Raw genomic sequence first — 23,370 nt, forward strand, 5'->3', positions numbered from 1 at the left:
GATTGCTACAGATAAAAGACGATTGTGAAAGGTACAGCAGCATCAGTCTTTAGAGAAACTGGAGTTAATAAATGTATCTTTGTTCCCTTAAACTTTATTGCTGTACATTTTTTTTATTCGTTACTCCATGAAAGCCCCTGCAAACCTAATAATTAAGGTGTTAGTTGTTAAATGTTTAAGGCTGAGCTTCTCAATTAGGATAGAACATTGCAGACTCCAGAAAGCCAAAAGGTTAGGGTCATCAGTTTTATTTAAGAATTAGGAGTTAAACACTTAGAAATACCAACCTAAAACATGACCTCTCTTCAAGAACAGGGTTGTTGTGAATTTGAATGTAATGCTATTGTGAACTGAAAGAAACTAAGGAAATTTGGGACATAGAGTCCTAGTCCTTCTTGAATGCTGTTTACCTAAACTTTGAAGAATTTTACAGAAAACTTTTTTACTATTGATTTAAAGATACAAAGCGCACTGACTTTAGGTTAATACTCTTAGGGACATTATTTTTGTAATTTAGAGCACAGTACATAAATGTATTCATCTTAAGCAAAGAGCTTGATAGGTTTTTTGACATATGTGTACATTTAGTAGCTATCTCCTGCATCATATTATAGAACATTTTCAGCATCCCCATAATTTTTTTCATTGTCCCTTCACATAAGTTTCAAATAACTGGACTTAAAACAACATGTACTCTCTTGTCTGACTATAATCTGTGAAATTTATGCAGGTTGCTCATGTACCAGTACTTCATTCTTTTTTGTTGCTGTCTAGAATCTCATTGCACAAATGTAAACAATTTACATACATTCTCCTATTAATTAGCGTTTGAGTTGTTTCCAGTTCTGGATGGAATTGTGAATAAAATTATTTAAAAATATTTCATATACTTTTTGGGATATATGCACCTACCCATTTCTTTAATATACCTACGAATGGAATCATTGGGTCATAAGATAGATTTATGTTCAGTTTTAGATGAAATTGCTTAATAGTTTTCTGAAAGATGAGCATTTTACTCTCCCACCAGCAATATATGAAATTTACCATCACTCATCCACACCACTCCTTGGAGTTTTCATAGTTTTTAATTTTGCCATTAGGTAGGTGATATTTATATTTCTGATGGTGAATGCCTTGTGCAGATCTCAGAAAAGAACTGAGAATGCAGAAATGAGTATCAGCATGAAAGGGGATTATCCATTCCTCCGAACTTCCTCCATACTTTGTCTATATAGTCCCATGCAGAACTTGAGCTTTGAATTTTTTATGATTCACAAAGCTAAGTTGATTTTTTTGTATTATAGTTATACATAATATTGGGGTACATTTTGCATAATCATACAAGCATGGAATATAATTGTCTCTACTTGAGTCGCTAGTACTTATTCTTTCCCCCTCTTTCTCCCTCCTGTTTCCATTTCTACTATTGTAGTGGTCTTCCTTCTATTTGTTCATAGTTTCTTTCTTTTTTTTTTAAAGAGAGGGAGAGAGAGAGAGAATTTTAATACTTACTTTTTTTTTAGTTTTTGGCAGACACAACATCTTTGTTTGTATATGGTACTGAGGATCGAACCCAGACCGCACGCATGCCAGGCGAGCGTGCTACCGCTTGAGCGACATCCCCAGCCCCTGTTCATAGTTTCTTAATTGGTTCTTTATAGGCTGAGCTGATTTTTGATGATGATGTGATTTCACAACAGTAACCTTGTGACTAGAAATTAAAAGTAGCATTCAGATTGGGCCTGGTGGTGCAGGCCTGTAATCTCAGTTACTTGGGAGGCTAAGGCAAGAACATCATATGTTTAAGTCCAGCCTGGGCCTGTCTCAAATTTTTTGAAAAGGTCATAGTTCAGTAGTAAAGTTCCCTGGGTTCAATCCCCAGTATCCAATACACAAAAAGTATGGTCTTAATTTTCTAGAGGACTACAGTTATCAATGTAAAATCTATACTCCTTGGGAACAGACAATGTGAAACTCTTAACACCAAAGCTTTCAAAGAAAACTAACATGGGTGAGGGAATAAAAGATCAGAAAAGAAAGATTAGAGAGATAATAAAGCAGGCAAAGAAAATTAGAGGGATAATAAAGCAGAAAATTTTTAAAGTATTTAGAACAGATTTAATCTAATTTTGAAGTATCTAATGGTTTTCCTATCTTAATATAAAAGGATGCTTAATAATAAATAATTTGTAAAGCATTTTGGAAATTCATGCTTTCTGCCAGCTGGTTTTGTTTTTCAATCCAAGTTTTACATTGTGACTCTCCTTTCTTTGTTGGTCGTAAGAGAGGAACACGCTTGCCTGGCATGCGTTCGGCCCGGTTCGATCTCGATCCTCAGCACCACTCAGCACCACATACAAACAAAGTTGTTGTGTCCACCGAAAATTAGAAAATGAATATTAAAGAATTTCTCTCGCTCTCTCTCTTTCTCTCTCTCTCTCTTTAAAAAAAGAGAGGAATGAAAAATTGAATAAACAAAAATTAAATTTTTAATGCCTATCCCAGCTACTTAAAATTCTTTTTTAACTATATTCTCTATTATCTCTTACTTTTTGGACTTAGGTCTTATCTTTGCAAAGGAGCAATCCATAGTTACCCTTGAGGTTTCATTTTTTCATTCTCCCTCAAAGTCAGTGAAACTAGAATTCATTTATAAAATAAATGTATAAGTAATAAAGGGCAAATTTTTAGTCTAGAGTTTTGTAGAGTGTTCAATATAGTATGGAAGACAAATATTACTAGATAGTCAAAAGTTTGCTACCGCATGAAAAAGAGGTATAGTGTATGGTAGGCTACAAGTCAACCTAACTTATATGGTGTGACTTAAGAAAAATTGACTGGAAGGAAAGAATTTAAACTAAGATCCAAGTGATTACTGTAGCTAGTGAGGGAGGATTAGATAATCTAGGATGTGTGAATTTTTCATAATGGGAAAGAAAGTGGCAGTAGCACTTTGAAAAAACTGAGCTTATTATTTGAAACAAACAAGAGGTGAAAATTGCCAACTCTTAACTGACACATTTTGTATACCATTTAATAGGTAATTTCTGGACAAAAGCTCACACGACTGTTTACCTCAAATCAGATACTACCAAGTGAATGCTTGAGTTGCCTTGTGGAGCTACTGGAAGACCCAAACATAAGTGCTTCACTGATCTTAAGTATTATCAGTTTGCTGTCTCAACTAGGTAATGCATTTAGTTTCTTTCTTTTTTTTATTCCCAGTTTTTGGAAAATATATGAATTTAATATTTTCTATAGTCCAAATTTAATTATAAATTCCCTTGGAGAACAAGTCACATTCAAAAGATTTCTTCATTGTAGAACTTTTCAGAGTTACTATGCATTGTGAATCTTCAGAAAAAGGATAACATGTCATTTCTTAAAATATTAGGTCAAGGAATCAAAAGCATTTCAAAGATTCCATGTTTTATAGGAAAGAATGCAGTTTGGGAAATGTTAAGCTGCTTTGGAATTTATAACCTACAAAAATCTGTACCTACATAGTGGCAGTATTGAATACACCATTCAGAAAATCATAGTTACCAACCAAAAAATCATTTTTTTCTGTGATAGACATTACAGAGAATTTTGAACTAGGGATAAAAATACTGTGGTTGCTTTTTCTAATTTTTTTTTCCCTTTGCATTTACTTAATGATTAGCCCCCATCCCCCATTTGAGCATGAGGTGGAAGGAGTGGGATATTTCTGTGTGTAGTTGTAAAATGAAGATAAGCTTAATAAACTCAAGTAATATGGAAATACTAGCACAGGGAGGCATTGTCCAATAGAAGAATAGAAGTTTTTTTAATGATAGAAATTTTTTAGGTCCTTATTGTCCAGTCAAGTAAGTACTTGCTACACAGGGCCATTAAGCATTTGAAGTATAGGTAGAATACTGAGAAACTAAATCTTTAATTGATCTAAATATAAATAACCACATATATAACATAATGGCTACCAAATTAGTAAGCCTAGTTGTAGAGTAAGATAGGATGAGTCTTTACTCATTACCACAGCTCTTCTCATTATTGCATTCACTTTGGGGAATGAAATCTCATTTTTTTTGGTTTGATATGTATCTTTTTAGATATTTTTCTATTTTAGAACAATGATTTTAGATATTTAGATGGTTGTTTTCAATGCAGTTGGTGTTGTAGAGCACCAGATGTTTCATCCTGTATCAGTATAATTCTAGTAGCTGTCTGCTACTATAATTAGAGGGTGCTATAATTTATGTAGCCATTCTCCTAATGGTGATGTTATTTTTCAACTTTTGCTTCTAGAGTCAATAGTGTGCTGAGCATGGGGGCATTGATAGTGAATGCCTTTATGCAGATCTTATGGAAACAACTGCTGAGTATGCAGAAATGGGTATCAGTGTGAAAGAGGATTATTCATTCTTCTAAACTTCTGCCATTCTCTGTCTATACAGCATAGTGTAAACCCAGTGACTACCTCTGGGGTTTGATCTCTAGTACCAAAAAATAAATAAACTCAATAGTGCAATGAACATTTTTTTATATAATTTCCCTCAAAAATTCCAAGTAAAATTTTCAGGTCATTTTAAAATTGGATAGCTATTACAGGAAGTAAATTGCTTTTTTTTTTTTTTTCTTTATATACCAGGGATTGAAACCAGGGGCTATTGACCATTGAGCTATATCCCCAACACTTTTTATTTTTTATGTTTGAGACAGGGTCTCACTAAGTTCCAGAGCCTGGCATTGCATCTCCAATATGCTTGTCTCAGCCTCCTTAGCATCTGGCTGGGGTGTGCCACCTGCATAAATTGCTTTGAAAACATTTATTCCTCTTCTAACACCCACCAACAATTTAGGTTCAATTTGAACATTTAAATATACTAGACAATTTTTAAGTGATAATCTTTATTTTTAAGTTATATATACTTTTAATTAATAGATTTATATTGTAGAAGCTTTCTGGTTTACAACAAAAGTCAAAGTGATAATCTGTTAATAGCAATATTTCCATAAGGATGTAAAATGAGTTTTTTTCTTTGATATTAATTTATTCTCCATAGAGAAATCATTTGAATTTCTGAATTGGAGGGTGTTGATAAATAACCATATTTTCACACTTTATTTTCTTAAATGACAACTTATGTGAAATAAATTTAAAATTACTTTCCTTTCATTCATGAAGTCCATATTAAAAAAAAATATGAAGAGAAGGGAGAGTGGAAGGGAATAGGAAAGACAGTAGAATCGGACCTAACTTTCCTAGGTTCATATATGAATACACGACCAGTGAAGCTTTACTTCGGGTACAACCATCACGTATAATGGGAAGTTATACTCCATGTGTGTGTAATATGTCAAAATGCACTATACTGTTATGTTACCTAAAAATAATTTTTAAAAAATATAGTTTGTACCATTTTATTTTAACTTACAGCTGTAGACAATGAAACCAGAGATTGTCTTCAGAATACATATAATCTGAATAGTGTGCTGGCAGGAGTGATCTGTCGGAGCAGCACATGCCACAGTGATTCAGTGTTTTTGCAGGTATGCATACCCACATAGTATGCTGTAATACTTATTTCCAGATCAAAACTGACAATATTTGTTATAAACTGTTAAACTATATATGATGATATAACAACACGATTAGGCATGGTTCTTGTCATAAAGAGCTGTTTGGTAAACATGTAATTGTTTCTAGAGAAAGGAATTTTACCCATACTTTAACCATTCTTGAAGAAACCTAAATCTACTTTATAACAGATGTCTGCATTTTGAAATGTAAGCTATTCATATTAAAATGTAATTTGAGTTGGCATCTAGTCTCAATCTATTGATGAAACATCCTACAAAAATTAAAGCTATGGTCATAGTCTTATTTAGTAAAGATTGAAGGCTCTTAAAAATGTGAAATTTCATTGAATCTAAAATGTATCTAAGCAATTGTAAGATGGAGAAACATCAGCAATTAAATTGGCATGCAATTTTAGAATTGATTAAATTTGAAAAAATATCTGTTAATCAATTAATGAGCTATGTATGTGTTTCAGTCTGTATTCACTTGTAGGATGATTAAGTGAACAATGTTGATGATTATGTTAGTTTTATGTTACTAAGTTTTCAGAACCTGAGAGAGTATACTAAAGACAAAAGGTTTACTGGCTCACAGTTTGGGAGGTTCAGGAGCATGGCATCTATATCAGTTCTGTTCTAACAAAGGCCCTTATGGCTGCAGTCACATCATATCAGATAGCAATAGCAAGAGCATAATCATAGTGAGATAATAGGGCCAAGCTTGCTCCTTTTGCAACCTTTCTCTCTTGAGAACTACCAAAGAGGACACATGAGAAAGATTTCATGTACCCAGTGACCCAAATACCTAGCACCAAGCCCCACCTCTCAGATGTTCCACCACCTCCTAATAGCATCAGGCTGGGAATCAAACCTTTAATAACAGTGACCCCCTGAGAGATACAATTATACCACTCCCAAATTGTTAACACTGATATGCTTTTTCATATAGAATGTGTAGAAATGTGTGAGTTAAGTGATAAACTCAAAGCTTCCTATTAGTCTCATTACTTGGTATGTGTTTGAAATTTTTAAAAAAGGAAAAAAATATTGCTCTAAGAAATGACAAAATTCTTGCCCTAACCTTTGCCTCTTCAAATGATGACATTCTCATAATATGTGCAACTGCCCAGTCATGTGAGTAGGTACCAATGGGTTTTTATGTGTTTATATTCATAAATATTTTTTTATTCTTAGTGCATTCAGCTTCTGCAGAGGTTAACTTACAATGTCAAAGTTTTCCATTCTGGTGCCAATATGGATGAATTAATTACATTCTTGATAGATCATATGTGAGTATGCACTAAACATGTAACCAAATAATTTATTGGTTTATTTTTAAACTAAAATGATATGGTAGATTAATTTTTCTTAGGTTTGTTTTTATTTTTTTTACTTTTTAAACTAAATGAGACTGACTCTTATTTGGTCCTCTTAGATGATTTTAAAGATCAAAACAGAATTAAAACAGAAGTGCTTCGATTTTCATAGCTAGGAGTCATGAAACATTGCTTTGGGTAGGAAAAAAGTTAATGAAAGTAGACATTATGTATATATGCTTAATTTTCTTGATAGGAAATATATCAATGAAATAGCACATTGTCACTCTGACAGTTATTTTCATATTTCTATGATGCAGTTGACTAATTTGGTTTCAAGGAGTGAAATAATTATTAATTACTATTTAGAGCTTGACAGTCTTCAGATGTTAAACTTTTTAAATATAAAAAGGAATTAGATGTATGAATTAGTTTATCTTTTTGATTGATTTAGAATGTATTTAATCTTTTGTCTCTTTTTTTTTTAAACATCAATATACAATAACAGTCAATCATCTGAAGATGAGTTAACAATGCCTTGTCTAGGATTATTGGCAAATCTATGTCGACACAATCTTTCTGTTCAAACACACATAAAGACTTTGGTAAGAAGTTTGTTTTTACACATATTTTTCTTTAAAAAAAAAAAAAAGATTAATTTAAGACCATCCAGCAGATACATTAAAGTTAATGTAATGTCAGATTGTCATATAAAGACTTGGAATATTCTAGTTTTATATAAGTTATTTCTCAAAGACGATGTAAGTTCAGAGTTAATGCAGATATTGATATCTAAAATGTTTCCTTCTCTGTAGTATCCCATTGTCACATGGAATAAGGCAAGAATTGTTAAGTTATTCTGTGCTAATAATGCAGGCATGTCACTAGCACTCCTATTTACCTGAGTCTGCATTGTTAAGGGCAACTCCTCCAGAAAGGTCCATGAGTAATCACCTAGTATCAACTATCAGTACTTGTTGTAAGTAAAAGCATCCAAATAAACTAGCAGAATCACATATAGAAGTAGAATAAATTGGGAAAGTTGATTGATTACTTGAATTGCTTTTGAACACATCTCTACTGTGCAATATTCTGAATTACCTTTTTGATTTTAAATTAAATGCTATTTTAATTGTTCAAGTGCTGGGTTTTACTGACCTAGTCTGACTACTTTGGAAGTGGAGTTGATTTTTGAGCCTTTAAAGTGTTTGAAAGGTTTTTAGAAAAAGGAAAGCTTCCATGTATGGGTGGGTTGGTAGGTATACACACCTGTTTTTAATTTCTGAATCAAAAATAATGTCCATATTCAGAAAACACTTAAATATAATAAATAATAAACATTTGCTCATAATTCCTTATGTAGAAACTGCTCTTTACCAAGACTGTACTTATCTGTGCTACTCTTAGTAGTTTATGAACTTACCGATCTTACTTACCTCATGAATGGTCTTATAAGTCTAAATGGTAATTAGCAAATGAGAAAAGTTCATTGCTACCTAAAAATAAGATAAATTGTCTAATTGACTGAATATTTTCTTGCTTTATACCACAATTAAGAGAGTTCTTCATTACTGTTTTTATTAACTTAAATGGTAAAACAACTTCCCGTAGTATTTTTCCTTTCTCTGTATCCATTTTGAACTATTAGAAGGGACACATTTATTATCTGTTCATTATTTACTCTAAAGTGACAAAGCTTGGGAAAAATTGATCTCCCACCAATTTGACATGTTTACCAAATTTTATTTTTTCTGTAGATCCTTTTTGTTCATAAAATTAGTCAAATAGTTTTTAAATTTAAATTTATCTTTGTTATAAATTGCTCCTTTAGAGCATTCATCTTTTAAAGATGGCAATCATTACTAAAAAGAGTTGATACTTTCACCCACTTTGTGCAACATTCACTTTATAAACTGAAATAGAAAACTTATTTAATTTTTTATTCTAATTCATTTTTAATTTTTTTCTTCTTCAGAGTAATGTGAAATCCTTTTATCGAACTCTTATAACCTTCCTAGCCCATAGTAGTTTAACTGTGGTTGTGTTTGCACTTTCAATATTATCCAGTTTGACATTAAATGAAGAGGTGGGGGAAAAGGTAAATATAATTATTTTTCTATTATATATGGAGTATTTATAGTCTCTGATATTTTAGAAAATCATTGAAGCTGTTTTTTGCATTTTAGTATGATGTCAACTTAAATTTTTTTATGTAATATACTTTTCCTAATTTGTTTTTAAGCTATTTCATGCTCGAAACATTCATCAGACTTTTCAACTAATATTCAATATTCTTATAAATGGTGATGGTACCCTAACAAGAAAGTATTCAGTTGATCTACTGATGGATCTCCTCAAGAATCCAAAAATTGCTGATTATCTTACCAGGTATGACACTCTTTATTAAATATAGGATCTCTCTTTTCTTTTTTAATTAAGATGTGTTGTTTTTGCTAAATAAAATACTTTTTAAGATGATAAACTTGTATTCTACTGATTCATAGAAAACTAAATTGAAATGTTTTGATATTTTTATTAATTCCCATTCTTTTTCTCCTGAACCATAACAAAATAGAACAAGTTGGTGATGATGGGGTGGTATATGTGTGTTTCAACTATGTCTTACATCAGTAGGATTCTGCTGTCATTCTCTTAAAATGTAGATATTCTTAACTAGTATCTTTTAAAATTAATTTTAAATCTTGAACATTATAATTCATTGAAGTAATATTTTTATTAACATTTATGTTAGTATGTCTATGACTTTAAATTTTTTATCAAAATATTAATGTTTTCCTTGGTACATGCCACTTTTGTGTCATAGTTAAAATGGAATGTTTATATGTCCTTTCTATCAGTGAGTTTCATGTAACCGTCTGAGATTGGGTTGTAACTCTTTTCCAAAGATCTCATGGTCTGTTAACATCTTAAGTTAAATTTCCATAGTGCCTAAACAGCACTATGGTCCTGACTGAAGAAATTGTTGAAAACACTTTAAAGAGTTAAATTAAGTTATCATTCACAAATAGGAAAGCATTTATTGAGCTCCTACTCTTATCAGACACTCAGGAAGGATGGGTTCTTGCAGTAGCAAAATGTAAAGACAGTTCCTGTTTTTTAAGAAACATGGAATCAAGTGCCAGATGCAATGGTGTTTGCCTGTAATCACAGGGGCTTGGGGGGCTGAGGCAGTAAGATTGCAAGTTCAAAGCAACAACCTCAGCAACTTATTGAGGCTCTGAGCAACTTAATGAGATCCTGTCTCAAAATGAAAAATAAAAGGCTGCAGATGTGGCTCAGTGGTTAAGCACACCCCAGGTACAATCCCTGGTACCAAAAAAAAAAACATAGAATGAAGAAATTTAAAAGGGAGAGGCTGGGGGATATGAAGCAATGGTAGTGGTAGAGTGCTTGCTGGCATGTACCAGGCCTGGGTTCAATCTCTAGCCCACCAAAAAAAGAAAGAAAAGAAAAGAACTTAAAAAAAAAAAAAAAAAAAAAAAGCTGATTGGTGCAATTATTCCAGCAACTAGGGAAGGAGATCACAAGTTCAAGGCCAGCCTTTGCAATTTAGCAAGACCCTGTCTCAAAATAAAAAAATTAGAAAGATTGGGGCTGTAGCTCAGTAGTAGAGCATCCTTGAATTTAATCCCCTGTACAAAAGAAAGAAAAATATTTGAAAAACAATGCTATGGACTAAGGCAAAATTGACTTCTTATATATGGGTAACTAATATTTTATAAAACCCAAGAGGAATTTACATTAGTATTTCACTTTATTTTCTTTTAAACTTCTATAAATGAGAGCACTTTTTGTTCCACATGCCCTACCTTTACTTGCCTCTTCTCATCTTTTATAAGTGTCTCAGTATCCATGTGTATTCATTCTGGCTACCAGATAGTGCTTGAGAGCTTTGTATACTGGAAATTTCTTTGAGATATATCTTCCTAGGAGTATAGAAAGATAATCTGTTTTAGCATTAGTAAGACATTGTTTGATCACTGCTTCTGAAAATATCACAGTTTTATTGTTTACTTTTTCCTCTGTGCAGACTAGAATCCAAGAAGACTAGAACCCCAAAGAATGACAAGTCTACTTGTAGACCTGTTATACCATTTAGCAAACCTGAGTCCCAAGTCTGTTCCAAAGTCAAACTTAATGCTTAGCTTACTAATCACAACTTCAACAAATCACACAACTTTATCTGGGCCAACCCTCATGAATTATTGATTGCTAGTTGACTTCCTTTCTCGTTGCTTACAATGGTTCTTTCAAATATTTGTTGCTTTCTTCTTGCCACCTTTTGTGCACATTACCTTATCTTTGTTTAACACACAGAAAAAATGAAATGGAATCCCATCTGACTGGAATTTGCTCAAATCTGTGTCTGCAGACAAATTTATTTGTGTTTATACCAGTTCTTGTTTCATTAGTAAATATTATTTATTGTACGTGTTAAGTCTTATTCTGTCCTATAGTTAGCAGTTTTTCCATCTTTTTTGTACCTCTCACTGAATTGTCTCTTTCTCCTTTACTTATAAACATGCTCAGTGTCAGCTTTTCCTTTAACCATATGCCCTTTCTTTTTTAGGTGTATATCCAAATTTTCATCCAAAATCGGGGTCCCTGGCAACCTCTTCACACTTTCTTTTTTTATTTCCTCTGTAAGGTTGAAAAACTTTGTATTTCTAACTCATGTTTATTCTTCTAATACTTAAGTCTAAGAAACGTCATTACCTAATTAGGCCTGCCCTGCCAAGTCTAGGCCTGATACCCATTCTTTGTTCTGTATCATCACACATGTTCTTCCATTATACTGTTATGTTTTACATTACTTCTTCTGTGAGCTCTCTCCAATTTAGTTATATAGAACATAGCATGAATGGTACCTCTCCTTGAGTTCAGTATCATGTGTTTGCAGAGCCTAATCTAATGCTTGCCAATTTTAGATGTTTTATATAAATAAGTAGATATGTAATTTATTAGTATATTCCTGTGACCTTTGAATTTTTATAAAATGAACACAAATCTTTTACAACATAAGACAGTTGAGATATTAAAAATCAATGATTATTGCCAAGTGAGTTACTATGTTTCAATAAAGAGAGGACCAATTTATGTTTATAATAGTATAAGATAGATTCCATATTTTAAACATAGGTACCCAACTTGCAGTGATCTGACTTCTTAAGAATTGTTTTGACGTCACAGTAGTATGAAAGAAATACTCAGATTGGTAGCAACTATACTTTGGATCTTGAATTTTGATCTTTTATTTTAGCAATATGTAGTGTCATATTTTCTTACAATGCTGAGTGGTGGCTATAAGGAACAGCTACCAGTAAGCTACTGAACAACCAATACTCCGTAGTGTATTATGTGGCTAAGCTATTAAGTAGATAAGGTTGTATTAAATACTTTTTCAACTTAAAATACTTTCTACTTAGGATGGGTTTATTGGGACATAACTGCATTATAAGTCAAGAAGTATCTGTGTAAACTTTACAAAAAATGTGTTCTATATTAGAATAAATAAATAGTGGAAGAAATACTTATGTTTCATTTATGTTATAAATAAATCCTTTTTGATATATCATTAATTGATATATGCTTTTTATTTAAACCTAGGTATGAACACTTTTCTTCATGCCTTAATCAAGTATTAGGTCTTCTTAATGGTAAAGATCCTGATTCTTCCTCAAAGGTATGTAAAAACACATTTGTCTTCAACTTTTATAAACTATAATGGGCAGAAAAATCCAAGTGTACTGCTTTCTTAATACATTTGTGTAATAAATATTGAGACCAGGAAGTAGAATATTATGTGAACTCTAGTAAATCTTCTTGTTCTCCCTTTTAAGTCAGTACCTGCCAGTTCCTTAGCAAGGATGACACAAACTGACTTCTGATAGGCTATTTTTTCTAGTTTTTAATTTATGTAAACAAAAACACATAACATGTACTTTTTGCATTTATTTTTTGTTGTTGTTCTGAGATTTACCCACATTTTGTAAAGCTTTACAGATGCTGCTGTTGTTGTTGTTGATTGACTATTGGGAAGAATCTTATATTAACTATTTTCTACATGTCTTTTGGTGAGTTTATGGACATGTGTGTCTTGGCTGTGTACCTAAAAGCAGAATTGCTCTGTCATGGAATATACATATGCTTTATTAAATACCATGGAACCAAAGGGATTGGTCTTATATAGTAGTGTGTGTGTGTGTGTGTGTGTGTGTGTGTGTGTGTGTGTGTGTAATGTCTATATATAAAATAGCATGCAAGTATGTTTGAGTATAAGACCACAATGACTTTGATAGCAGAAACTGAAAGAATAATGTGAGAAAGGAAAATTATATATTAATGTTGTCCATATACTTAGTTGTGAAAATTCCAAACAAAATATTTACCAAATCAAAGCCAATATTTAGAAAGGATCATGCCTTGATACCAAATGAGATTTATCCCTGGAATGCAAAAATGGTTTAACTTTTGAAAAATATATATAATATAATTTCTTATACTAATAAGAGCAGAAAAATAATGGTATTAACTTATTAGAGGAAGAACAAGCATTTGATAGAATTTAATAGTCATTCATGATAAAGATTAGCAAAATAGGAATAAACAGAAGTTTCTTTCCCTCATAGAATAACTAAGAAAAATCTATTGCATCATAATTTCTAATGGCTAATTATGAGAACTTTCCTTCATTTTAGAAATAAGAAAAGAATGTTCATTATAACCAGTTGTATTCAACAGTATTTATTGATGATGCCAAACAGCCCAGTAAGAAAATGAACATGAATAAAAGTTATAGAAATTGGAAAGGAAGAAATAAAATTTATTTTTCAGATGATGTTATTGTGAATATAGAAATTCTACAATCTATAGAAATCATAAAAATTAAGTGAACCTGTTGAGCAAGTTGGGCTGGATGTAAGATCAGTATATACAATTAAATTTTATTTTTATTCTGGTGACAAATAAATGGAAAATAAAGTTCTTAAGATGGCATTTACTGATTTTTAAGGAAATATCAGATGATTAGGGCATAAATGTGTGCGGAGCCTCTGCTGTGAAATTACAAAACAGTTTAGAAAAACACAGCTAAGCAAATATGAGTATACCAAGTTCTTTGGTTGGAAGAGTTTGCAATATGTAATTAATCAAAACCCAGCAGGTTTGGTTGTTTTTGTTTTAGCATTAGTTTTGGTTTTGGTGTTATATAAAAATTGAGACACTGTTTATAAAATTTATATGGATATATAGAAGTTCTGAAATACCTCAACTGTTCTGAAGAACAAAATTGAATGATTCATAGTACAGATACCAAAACTTAATGTAACACTACCTTAATAGAGCAGAATGATGATTTCATAATGATAAGATAGCTAGCCCAGTGGAACACAGTATCGTCTTAAACCAGACTCAAAGTACATAGTCTTCTGATTGATAGCAGTAGACTCTTAAAAAGTATGGTGATTTTTAAATGACACTATATCAGTTGAATATATGTTTAGGAAACAAAAAAAGCCCTAACCTTAAGCTTATCTCGAACCAAATGCAAAAATTAATACAAAGGTTGTAGATGTAAATGTGAATGGTAAAAACAGTGAAGCTTTTAACAGAAACATCTAGCCAGGATATCTTCACAGCCATGGGATAGACGAAGATTTTGTTAAGCAGGAAAAATTAAACAGGAAACAAAATATAGGAAAAATGTTAGAGCTGGGACTGTAGCTTAGTGGTAGAGCACCTGTCTAGCACATGTGAGGCACTGAGTTTGATCCTCAGCACCACATGAAAATGAATAAAAGTATTGTGTCTATCTACAACTTCAAAAAAAGAAGGAAAAATGTTGGTCAGTTAGACTACATTACAATTAAGATTTGATGTTCATGAAAAGACCATCAATAAGAAAATAAAAAGGCAGCTGGTATGGTGATTCAAGCCTGTAATCCCAGAGACTTAGGAGGCTTAGAGAGGAGAATTGCAAGTTTTGAGGCCAGCCTCACCAATTGAGCAAGACCCTGTCTCAAAATAAAAAGGATTGGGGATGTAGCGTAGTCAGTTGGTCAGTCCCAACACCAAAAAAATAAGAAAGAAATAGAAAAACAAAAGGGCATCTAAACTCACAGCATGGAAAAGATATCCACAATACATATGTCCAAAATGGACTCTTACCCAAAATATATTATTTTAAAATTATTTCTTAATGTAAAGTAGAAAAAAAAAACGCTGAGCCCAGTAGACACCTGAATATAAACAACTTGGTCAATAAATATTAAATGGTTAGTCAACTTTATAAATCTTCAGGAAAATGCAAATTTAAATGGTATTAATGCTGTATAACCACTGGATGTTTAAAATGGAAAATAATAGACAGACCATAATTTTCATACAGTACTAAACTGTGAAAACTGGCATTATCTACTAATACTGGGCATACATATATACATAAAAGGATGACCCAGCAATTCCACTTTTAGGGATTTACCTCAAAGAACTGGAGATATTGATATAGATATATATATAAGTATATATAGACATGTGTATTTTTTTTCACAAAAAGCCATATACAAAATATAGTGGTACTCCTATTAGCCTAGAATTGTAAACAACCCAAATGCCATCATCAATGGAATAAATAAGTTAAATGTGGTATTTGTTGCATTGGAATAGTATATAGCAGTAAGAAGGAATAAAATGCAATAATAGTATGTATACATCTCATATAATACTAAGCTAAGTAAACCAGACATAGGGGACTGGGTATTGGGGTGCATGTCTGTAATCCCAACAGCATGGGAGGCTGAGACTAGAGGATTGTAAGTTTGAAGCCAACCTCAGCAACTTAGGCCCTCAGCAGCTTAATGAGTTCCTGTCTCAATATAAAAACTGAAAAAGGGCTGGGATTGTGATTTAGTGATTAAGTGCCCTGGTGTTCAATCCCTGGTACCAAAAAAAAGAAAAAGAAACCAGACATAAAAGTACTGTATAAAGTTCCACGTGAGTTTCTTTGTATAAACCAGCAAACTGACTGAAATTTTTATATAGAAATGCAAAAATTCAAAAATATGTAGGATAAAACTAATCTCTATGTCAAAAATCTTTAGGGGAGAGGACTAGTTGTGGCATTCACTAGGAGAGTTCACAGAGGGATCCTGGAATTTTCAGTAGAGTCCTCCTGGTCTGATTGTCAGTTACACAGATGTGTTTAGAAAATGAGTTCATAACCCACTTGAATCAAATGTATGAAATATGATATGTCAAGAGCTTTGTAATGTTTTGAACAACCAATTTAAAAAAAAAGAGGCACCAAAAGGGAGAACCATTCTTTAAAAAAAAAAAAAGAAAAGAAAATGAACTAGTTCTGTACTAATGATTGATTTATTTACTTTATGAATGTTTTTAAGAAAATCAATATGGTGGAAAACTATCTCCTTAAATATGCATAAAATAGCTCTATGAAATACACAATAAACTTTGCTTGTCTCCAGGTCAAAGTTTCTGGAGCTAGAGATCAGGGTTTGACTTTTGGAGCATTGTGAATCTATTACCTATTCAGAAACAAGGTCTGTAGTTTATATTTGCAAGTGTAAATTAAAGATTGTTCATCATTTATTACCATACATGAATATGGGATGAATTTTATTAAAATCAGATACTGTCATGTTGAGTAAAATGCAAATCCTGATTATGTCATTTAAAAAGTAGTAGATAGGCAAAGAGATACCAAATAAAAAACTTTTGTTAGTTTGATAGTATATGAAATAAGATAGATTTTAACTTGATGGCTAATAAGCAGACTGGTGATAAATGTAGTGGTGATAGCCCACTTTACAAAATGGAGAACTGAGTATAGTAGGGTAGCTAAGGGTCATAATGCTAACAAGTATGTAAAGAATAGTATGAAAACACTCATCCATATGGTTTTAAGGTTTTGAGATGCCACTTTTTATCTTATCCTACAGTATGCTTTATAGTGATTCTTGACACTGAGGATTAATTCTTAACTTTTGAAGTTTTTGTCATTTTATAACAAAACATGCTTGTGTTTTAAAATGATTTAAGTACTATAAAAAGAGTATAACATTAGTTTAAGTCACCCTTCCCTGTTTTGTTCTCATAGTCCTGCTTATCAGAGGTAAGCACTGTTAACAAATTTCTTTATAGCCCGGAAACTTATCACACATTTGAAAAATAATACTGAAAGATAAATTGGAAGCCACTTTTAACTTTGAGAATATTTTCTTTAAAAACATAGCGTTTTAGCTTCATCATATGCTTTGTATGATGCAGTCCGATGAAATTGACATTAAATGAAGACTTTATATTATACAGGTTTTAGAATTACTTCTTGCCTTCTGTTCAGTGACTCAGCTACGCCATGTGCTTACTCAGATGATGTTTGAACAGTCTCCATCTGGCAATACCATTCTGGGAAGCCGTTCTAAGTGCTTAGAACCTACTGTGGCTTTGCTTCGCTGGTTGAACCAACCATTGGATGGATCAGAAAACTGTTCTGTTTTAGCTCTGGAGTTGTTCAGGGAAATATTTGAGGTAATAAAATAATAGACAAATTGACTTTTCTACTTTTCATTATCCTTAACATTTTGTTTTCAAGAACATTCATAGTAAACTTCCAATTGTTTGTATACTTTTGGAAAATTATTCTGAAACAGTCACTCTAGAATTACTTGCTGTATTCAACTACCAAGTGTTTTTTCAGCCAAACTCACATTCATTACTTTTCCCTTTTTCATTGAATAGCTTCTGTATTCTTGCTTCTATTTAATAAGTAAAGGTATTGATAAGAATTGTATAGTTTTGTTGTATGGTTATACTTTTAACAGTCACATTCTGTCTTTCTCAGTAGAAATTGTTCATTGTCCTTATTAGCTGTTGAGTTTGTAAAGATAAAATATGAAATTTAATTGAATATAAGATAGAGTGAACATACCAAACTATATGCTACACACTTAGGATAGAGAAAAAAATCACCTTAGTCAATAGATTCTACTATCTGCAAATTAGCATTCTCTACTGTTTTCCCTGTTTTTACTTTTTTTTATATTCCACTGTCTTCCTAAGCATTTCCTTTCTCATTGGTGGATGCTTCTGAACTACAAATAAATATTTGTGTGAGTGATTACATACATTAAAGATTATGCACAAATTATCCTATTTTAACTTGATCTTGATTCTCAACAGTTTGAGTATTTTTTAAAAAGCCTTTGAGATTCTTGATGGAAATTATGGTTATTAACCATTAAGACCAATCTGTTATTATTTATTATAATTATTTTTAGCAAATTTGGGGGGGGGTTAGTAAATACTTAAATTATTTTGAAAAATTTTAAATCACCAGGTCTTTTAAAAATGTCTTATTTGCAAAATCTTATTATTCCCTTTGAGGAAAAAAATAGCCATCATGGCCCTCAAAAAGGAATGCAAAGGTAAATTTTAAACAGGAGATTCAAGTCAAGGAAATATTAAAGTAAATAAGACATCTAAAGAGACTGTGACAGCTGGATGATGACTGTTTTTATACTCTGTATTTCATCTTCATTTTTAATCATTGTTGGCTATTAATTTTCTAGGATGCCATAGATACTGCTAACTGTTCCTCAGCTGATCGTTTTGTGACCCTTCTGTTGCCTACAATCCTTGATCAGCTTCAGTTCACAGAACAAAATCTAGATGAGGCCTTACTAAGAAAAAAATGTGAAAGGATGGTTAAGGCCATTGAAGTTTTGTTAAATATCCTTTGCTGTCATAAGTATGGAAATGATATTTTTTTCCAGTACTTCATTTATTACATTTTGTCTTTGTATTTTGTCACTTCCAATGATCATCTCTGTTCAGAAATATTAAAACTGAAAATTTTTTAAAGTTACAATGAAAAGTCTCTAAGAAGTTATATACTTTCCCTCTTTTCTGTGTAAAATGTTTAAACTAAAGTGCATTTTAATAAATGCTTTCTAATCTTAATTTGAAGGCATTTGTATTATAAATTGAGATTTAGAGATGCATTCTAAGATTATTTTATTACTGTCTTTTGCTTTTAATTCTAATTGTTACCCCTATATGATAAGTCCTGCCAGTCTTTAGTGGAGTGTATCAGTAATAAATATTTATGTAGTTGTCATCATTTTAGCCGAGCTTTTCTTTCTTTTTTTTTTTTTTTAATTGTGTGTTTTAAAAATAAAAGCCTTTGGGCTGGGGTTGTGGCTCAGCGGTAGCACACTTGCATAGCATACTTGAGGCACTGGTTCGATTCTCAGTACCTCATACAAATAAATAAAAATAAAGGTCCATCAATAAGTGTTATCAACAGAACTTTATTTTAAAAGAAAACCTTAAGTACAATTAGTTTCACTTCTAACTTCATTTTTAGTTCTTTCCTGTGTTTGCTTTTTCTATATAGTTAATTTTGAGTTGCTAATTAATTGCAAATCCCATTTTAAAATATTTAATTAATACCCTCTCCCCCATAAGCAAATCTAACCAGATCTCTTAATTCACTTGGTCAAGTTTCTTGCTGCATAGAGGAACCAGAATATACTCAACTTTTTACAGCACTCTGGTTTGGTATTAGAATTATTTGAGAAACAATAAAATTTAGACACAGGAACCTTCCAGTGTGTCTAATGTAATGAAAGTAATTTTGAAATCTTAGGATTAGTGGAGATTGTATGTTCTGTATATTGATTTTTTGTTTGTTTATTTGATTCATCAGTCTAGGGGAGTATAATATGCCACCAGATTTGAGAACCACTACTTTACAGATTCATGTTTATTCTGCTTGACTTTATAGATATTGCAATTGATATACTCAGGCCTTTTCATTGAATGCCATCATAACAGCCTCTTTTTGGTGGTAGATATTCACAGTAATTTACAATATGCAAAATGTGAGAAAATAACTTCCCTTAATTCAATAAATATTTATTGAAAAGTGATCTTTGCTAAGAAAACGTGTACATCTGTTGGAAAAACATCTTTTTTTAATATATTTTTGTTTTTAGTTGTAGTTGGACACAATACTTCCACTTTATTTATTTTTATGTGGTGTTGAGGATCGAACCCAGGGCCTCATGTACTAGGTGAGCACTCTACCACTGAGCCACAACCCCAGCCCCCATCTTTTCTATTTTATCTTTGAGTCAGAAACTTCATATGAGTTCTTCACTTGCCACTTACCAGTCACTTTAGTACCCTCAGTTCCAGTTTTCGTCGTTGAGCAAATATAACAGTAATGATACTGGATTGCAGTGACAAATAAATAATTAATGTGAAATTATTCTGTTATAAAGTACTACACAAATATATAGTATATTTGAGAATTTTTTGTTTGTGTCTTAACAAAACTTAACCTCTGTGTGGAGATGATACTTTGAAAATGCACATTGCAAAAATTCTGACTACTATCAAATGTACCACTCTGATAGAACAGCAGTTTACATATGGCAAAATTGACCTGGGGTTTGGAACAAAGGTAGCAGATTCTGAATTATGGTGAGTATAAGAAATTCATATTGCAAAGTAATCAAGGGCAATAAAAATCAAAGATTTGGTGATGTTCATCTTTAAAGATCATCTTAGTGTATGTTCAGTTAACTCAAGGTATAGCAGAGAATTAAAGTATTTTTTCATAATGAATTTGTTTAAAAACATTTAATTTATAGATTGTGTACTTCTTAAGAAAATTATTAACTTCTGTGGTTTTGTATCATTGTTTAGGGTTTTGGGTATGTGCATGTGTGTTTTGGGTATGTGCATGTGCTAAGGGTCCTGCACATTCCTTTTCTGGAAATTCTTTTTTATATTGCCTCAATCGTTATTTAATATCTTCATTCATAGAGTTTAATGAGTTTATTCATAGAGTTTTGTTCATAATGTTTAATGAAATGTATGGGGGAAAATGGGATAGTTTTATTTAAGATAATGAATCACTGCTGATAGTTTTTTTAACAAAGACAACTTTTCTTGGCCTGTCAGGAGTTGTGGTTAAAGGTAGATTTTCACTGATAGTAAGAAGACATTCTTTTATACTTATTCCTCATCATGAACGAAGATAATCTAATAAAAATTATCTCTTTGTTATTTTTTATACTCTGAGGTATGGAGCAGAGAACATGGCCTAGTATAATTCTTTCACTTTGTATTGGGTATTCTTAATTACCTAAGATTACCCCCCCCCATTTATAATCCAGTGACAAAACTAAGAATTAAATGGATAATATTCCAATACAGCTTAAAGGATATTGCTATTTGAGAACAGAAAAAGAAACACTGTTTAAACTTAGATTATTAATGCAAGTTTGTTCTCTTTGGGTCTTGAATTTTAAGATTATTGATCTCTAATATTTTTACTCATCAGCAGACGTAATTCCTTATCTTCTTGAGTTTTAAATACAAAGATATAGGGCAGGTGATGTAGCTTAGTGTTAGAGTGCTTGCCTAGGATGCATGAGGCCCTGAATTTAATTTCCAGTTCCATTTAAGGTGAGGGGGGCGGTATTTGTTCATTTTCTTTAGAATTATGAACAGAAATAAGCTCAAAGAATTTTTTTAGTTATCTAATTTAAATATGATTTATGTTTAAAGTAAACTTGCTGCTGATGTAATTTTGAAAACTCTTGATTTGATGAACAAACTTAAACAGTTGGTTCCTGGTATGGAAGTAAGTTTCTACAAAATCCTTCAGGTGAGTTTAAACTTCTCAAACAGTGAAGTTGATTTATATATAACTGATATCTAATGAATATATTTGTTTTAATATTCTAAATCTTTAAAGGATATTTATTTTAGAATTGGCCACCAGAAGACAGTTTAAAGTTAACTTTTATCAGTACTTTTAATATTCTCGTTATACAGTTATTTTACATATTTTCCCAAAAACTGAATATTAAGTGCTCCTGATTTAAATGTATAGAATGTTAGTGATAACAATACTCTTCATCCTTTTCTTGTGTCATACTTGAGGATTTCTTTATGTGTTTCACTTGGCATTAGGAAAGTGGTATTTATTTTAGATTTTGTTTTGTTTTGTTTTGATTAGGGTTGATGAGAATAGTAAGGGGACAGGAAAATGTCTATGTTATGGTTTGGATATGAAGTGTCCCTCAAAAGCTCATGTGTGAGACAGTGCAAGAAAGTTCAAAAGTAAATTATTTGGTTTTGAGAACCTTAACTTAATTGGTACATAACTATATCTGTACACCGATATGGATTAATTGGGTGGTGATGTTTGGCAGGTAAAATGTGACTGGAGGAGGTAGGTCACTGGGAGCATACCTTTGGGATTTATATTTTGTCCCTCTTGAGCAGAACTTTCTCTGCTTCCTGGTTGCCATTATCCTGAGCTACTTTCCTCTTCCACATCTTTTGGCTATGATGTTCTGCTTCACCTTGTGCTCAGAGCTAGCCATGGACTGAACCTCTGAAACTGTGATCCATAATAAACTTTTCTTCTTCTAAAGTGTTGTTATCAGGTCTTTTGGTCATAGCAATGAAAAGCTAACAGAAGAAGAGGACTCAATTCAGTTATGAAAAAGAATAAGATTAGAGGAAGAGTGCAGAAAATAGCTCACTGAGATTTCAAAACAGTAGTGTATGAATAAAAGCTCTACATGTTATCAGAAGACAATAATACCGATAGTAGAGGATAGGAAAGGCAACAAAACACAATAGACACTAGTATGGCAGTATGTAAAAAAGTGGACGTGTAACCGATGTGATTCTGCAATCTGTATACGGGGTAAAACTGGGAGTTCATAACCCGCTTGAATCACATGTATGAAATATGATGTCAAGAACTATGTATGTTTTGAACAACTAATAATAAAAATTTTTTTAAAAATAATTTACTAACATTTGTTCAGTCCTTGCAATAAATAAATAAATAACACTATGGCAAATTGTTTAAAAAAGGAAACCAAATCTAACTCTAATGCATAATTATAATGCACAACTAAAAGCATTTTTAAGAAGGAAACTGGGGTAGGGTTGAGAACTTTATATACTGACTGTTCAGTTTGTATGTCAACCTAAAACTGTTTCAAATAAATCCTATTTTTTTTTTGAAAAAAGAAGACAATAATACCATAATTAGTTTAAATATCTAATTGGCCTTTTATTTACAATTCTAGAATCAGGCAACATCTCGTTCTATCAAGTAAAATAAGTGTTCTCATGAGCTAGGCAAAGGAAGATTGGCTTTCTAGATAGGAAAAGTTCTAAAAAATCCAGAAACAAGAAACAAAAAGCAATTGGTCATTTTTGTTTGTATTTAAAAACACTCAAATCAAAGTTCAGTTTGATTATGTAACATTTAGTACAAATGACTTCATTCTTATTATTTCTGATCTTCTGGGGCCTAGATCAACATTTGTTTAACAGTGTCTATTTTAATAACACCTGCCATTTATAGGTATTTAGCAAAAATGTTAAATTAATTATTACTGTTAATGCTGAATTG

The 23,370-nt window shown here is 31.8% G+C and overlaps 1 protein-coding gene across 1 annotated transcript in view; it reads left to right on the forward strand.

The window, feature by feature from the left end:
- The window catches only part of Cip2a (cellular inhibitor of PP2A), a 37,450-nt gene that overhangs the window by 845 nt on the left and 13,235 nt on the right, over positions 1–23,370 (forward strand). Inside the window, exons 2-12 of the mRNA XM_005335578.4 lie at positions 3,044–3,191; positions 5,423–5,535; positions 6,760–6,854; positions 7,390–7,486; positions 8,857–8,979; positions 9,124–9,269; positions 12,510–12,585; positions 17,229–17,447; positions 18,488–18,647; positions 20,264–20,405; positions 21,498–21,597. Of these exons, the coding sequence (XP_005335635.2) occupies positions 3,044–3,191; positions 5,423–5,535; positions 6,760–6,854; positions 7,390–7,486; positions 8,857–8,979; positions 9,124–9,269; positions 12,510–12,585; positions 17,229–17,447; positions 18,488–18,647; positions 20,264–20,405; positions 21,498–21,597 (1,419 nt within the window). The remainder of the gene's footprint in view (positions 1–3,043; positions 3,192–5,422; positions 5,536–6,759; positions 6,855–7,389; positions 7,487–8,856; positions 8,980–9,123; positions 9,270–12,509; positions 12,586–17,228; positions 17,448–18,487; positions 18,648–20,263; positions 20,406–21,497; positions 21,598–23,370) is intronic.

Source organism: Ictidomys tridecemlineatus, chromosome 3 (assembly GCF_052094955.1).
Source record: "Ictidomys tridecemlineatus isolate mIctTri1 chromosome 3, mIctTri1.hap1, whole genome shotgun sequence".
Lineage (NCBI taxonomy): Eukaryota > Metazoa > Chordata > Mammalia > Rodentia > Sciuridae > Ictidomys > Ictidomys tridecemlineatus.